Consider the following 3,562-nt stretch of genomic DNA (forward strand, 5'->3'; position numbering starts at 1 on the left):
TGTATGTTTAATTTTCGTCAGTAGCTTACATATATTCCTTCATACTTAGCTACGATATTTCTTGGCGGATGCTTTTCTACGTAAATTCAAGGAAGTTAATTAGGTCATTATTTGCTTGGTTTGACAAAGCAAAGATATTCAGAATAAAATGGTTAACACATCGCTCTTTCAGAAATTAATTTAAAATAGTACACTTTTCATTTTTTTTATTATACATAGAGACTTTGATTAGGTTCACTAATTCTTCTCAAGTTTACCTTTCTAACCAACCAATAAAAAGAACGGAATTTGTTTAAGTGTGGAAGTGGTTTCTCTACTCGCCACTTGGCTGCGCCACCTTAAAATAAAGTTTGTTTTGCCGGTAAAAAACAAACACCTATCTCAAGCAGTAATTTATTTGAAAAGAGTTTTTGGTTTTAAGAGGTGCAAATTAATTAATTCAAGCTAAATTGTGGTAACTTCTTAGTTTTATATTCGTATCAAAGTGGTTTGACAATAAACTCTGAAATGATTTCTTTAGAAGATTTTGAAAGCGACATACCTCAACGGTTGTTGAACTCAAGTGGTGAAGATCAGCTGATACTGGTTAAACGAATAGTTATAAAACGTGGCGAATGGGTTTTGGTTGGGTTGACATCGGATTATCAACTATTGGAAATGAAAGATAGATCAATATTGACTCGTTTAAATCTATCCGGTGAACTCATCTTGAATAGCAAAGCCAAGATCGAGAAAAGTATTTTTGCAACTTTATCTCCGACCAATCCAGATGAACTGTCTGGTACAAGCGCTCCGGATAAAAGTGTGATATTATCGGTTTTTCGATCGAATAACGGTTTGAATCGAAAGTTCTTTTATCTACTTCGCATTGATCACCGTCTGTTGATAGTTGAACGGCGTGACCAACCTTCGGTTCAATTATCTCACTATAAAAGTTATAGTAACTATATCAAACACATTATAGACGAAAGTGACGATAGACCCGGATATCCGGTAGTTAAAATCTATCTCACATCGGAAGTGGATCCCATTGTAACAGATTTCCAGTGTTATCACGTAAATTCAACGGTAGCCGGTGGCTCAAGTTTGAATAATTTTACGTGTTTCAACGATGTTCTGAGAACGTTGAAAGATCAAACCAACACAGCTCGTTGTGAGTTAAACAAACTTCGACTGATCAAAGGGGAACAGTATGCCAAACTTAACGAGCGCCTGAAGCAGGTTCCTAGTTTGTTGAGGACGGAGAACCCGGACGAGAAAAGGCCTCTGGTTCAGTACGGAGATCTCTGGATGAGAATCAACAACGAACAGCTGATCATTGGAGCACCGGTGTTCAATTGCACCTACAAAAGGTAAGTCGATGATTTGTCATACATATCGCAGTGCTCTTAAACCTTATACCTACCTATTTTATTATATTGGGAAGAACGACGTAACGGGTTTTTCCAAAATCCGTTCTTCAATTCACACTGATCCTTTTCATTTTGACGACCATACCGTTACGAAAATGGCTCATGAAAATGACACCTTTTTATTACACGATAATCTAAAATTTAATATACTCACCCAAAACAAATTGATTTTCTCATTTAATTTCTGTGCACAAATTTTCATATCGACAAAACGTTGATATGAATGACTTTTTCTGGACTTTAAACTCATAATTCTACATTAGAGATAGATTGGTCGTTAATTCCCGAAAACTCCTTAGAAAAAACCGCATTAATTCCCGAAAACCGCGTAAAAAAACAGTGCTTATTGCGGAAAACCTTGTAAAAAACTTGAACCTTGGGCAGAGAGGACCTGACATGAATGACATGATATGACATTGACAATGACATGATAATGACATTGAGACCTAAGACATAAGCCATGGGGCCTGAGACCTGAGCCCTGGGGCAAAAGGCATAAGACATGAGACTTGAGACATGAGACAGGAGACTTGAGATCTGAGAGATGAGACCTGAGACATGTTTCATGAGTCCTGAGACAAAAGACATAAGACTTGAGACATGAGACCTGAGACTTGAGATATGAGACCTGAGACAAGGTCTCAGGTCTTAGGTCTCAAGTCTTATGTCTCATTTCTCATGTATCATGTCTCAAGTCGCACGTCTTTTGTCTCAGGTCAAGTCTCATGTCTCAGGTCTCATGTTTCATGGTTTCATATCTCAAGTCTCAGGCCTCAAAAAGATTCTAAGTGTTTTCCTTTGAAAAGGGAAGAATAAATATACCGCGTAAAAAATCCGCGTTAATTCCCGAACCTATCTACCCCCTATACCTAAGAGTCCGGCGCCGATTGACCGACGCATAGGGCTGACATAAAAGATCTCCACTGCTGGCGATCCGGAGCCAGCGTCTTCACTTGCTGCCAGCCAAGGTTCTCGTCAACTGTGCGGATTTCAGCGGCTAGACTTCGCCGCCACGAGATTTGGGCCTGTCTCTTCTTCGATGCCCATCTGGATTCCAGTCAAGCGCCTCTCTGCAAATCTCGTTTTCATCTCTTCGCAGCGTGTGCCCAATCCATCTCCACTTACGTTCCCGAATCTCGATTTCTAGCGCCTTTTGATGACACCGGCGATGAAGTTCCACGTTTGAGATCCAGTTGCCAGGCCACCAAGCGCGGATGATGTTCCGCAGGCAGCGATTCACAAAAACTTGCAGTTTTCGCGTCGTCACCGCATATGTGCACCAAGTTTCACATCCGTACAACAATAATACGGATTTGACGTTTGAGTTCAAGATTCAGATGTTAGTTCGTAGAGAGATCTGGCGTGAGCGACAGATGTTTCGGAGACTCGCAAACGCAAATCGGGCCTTTCTGATGTCCCTCTTGGTACCACCATCAGGCGTAATCTGGCTACCAAGATACTGGAAGCACTCCACTTTCTCAACCTATTGTCCAGCTACCACGAAATTGGAACGGTTTTCTGTGTTGATTTCCATCGACTTGGTCTTTCCGACATTGATTTTGAGACCCGCTGCCTTGGAGCCCTCGGTGAGGTCGTCGAGTTTGCTCTGCATGTCTTGTTGTGTTTGGGCGAGCAAAATAATATTGTCTGCCAGGTCAAGGTCGTTCAGTTGCTACATTGTTGAAGGATTCCACGGCAATCCTCGGTTTGGTCTGCAGTCAATCGATCCAGTCAAGATCTCATCCATTACGATGAGAAAAAGCAGCGGTGACAATATACATCCCTGTCTCACTCCAGCAGTTACCGGGATTGGCTCGGACAAGACACCATAGTGAAAGACTTAATTCCCGAAAACCGCGTAAAAAAGCAGTGAAAAAAAGCACACAAAAAAACGCGTAGAAAAAATACCTTACTGTACAATAATTGTTACCTGGAATCAACTGTCCAATTCTTAAACATAATAAAAATTGATATGTCGTCCTTGAAGATTGCTGTTGAACGTACAGAAAAACAGGAAAACCAACGAACCGAGACTACTGCCTTGTGGAACGCCGGTAGTAATTGTCATGTTCAACTTTAGAGTAAGCATTTCTTTCGCGAATCTACATAATGGAAATTGTTGCCTAAAAATCTATTCTCATAAGATATGC

At 40.8% G+C, this 3,562-nt stretch overlaps 1 protein-coding gene across 1 annotated transcript in view; it reads left to right on the forward strand.

Moving 5' to 3' along the window:
- The first annotated feature begins 371 nt into the window (after window positions 1–371).
- The window catches only part of LOC129750522 (uncharacterized), a 41,459-nt gene continuing 38,268 nt past the window's right edge, over window positions 372–3,562 (forward strand). Inside the window, exon 1 of the mRNA XM_055745481.1 lies at window positions 372–1,352. Within this exon, the coding sequence (XP_055601456.1) occupies window positions 508–1,352 (845 nt within the window). The 5' untranslated portion in view covers window positions 372–507. The remainder of the gene's footprint in view (window positions 1,353–3,562) is intronic.

This window comes from Uranotaenia lowii, chromosome 3 (assembly GCF_029784155.1).
Source record: "Uranotaenia lowii strain MFRU-FL chromosome 3, ASM2978415v1, whole genome shotgun sequence".
NCBI classification, from domain to species: Eukaryota; Metazoa; Arthropoda; class Insecta; order Diptera; family Culicidae; genus Uranotaenia; species Uranotaenia lowii.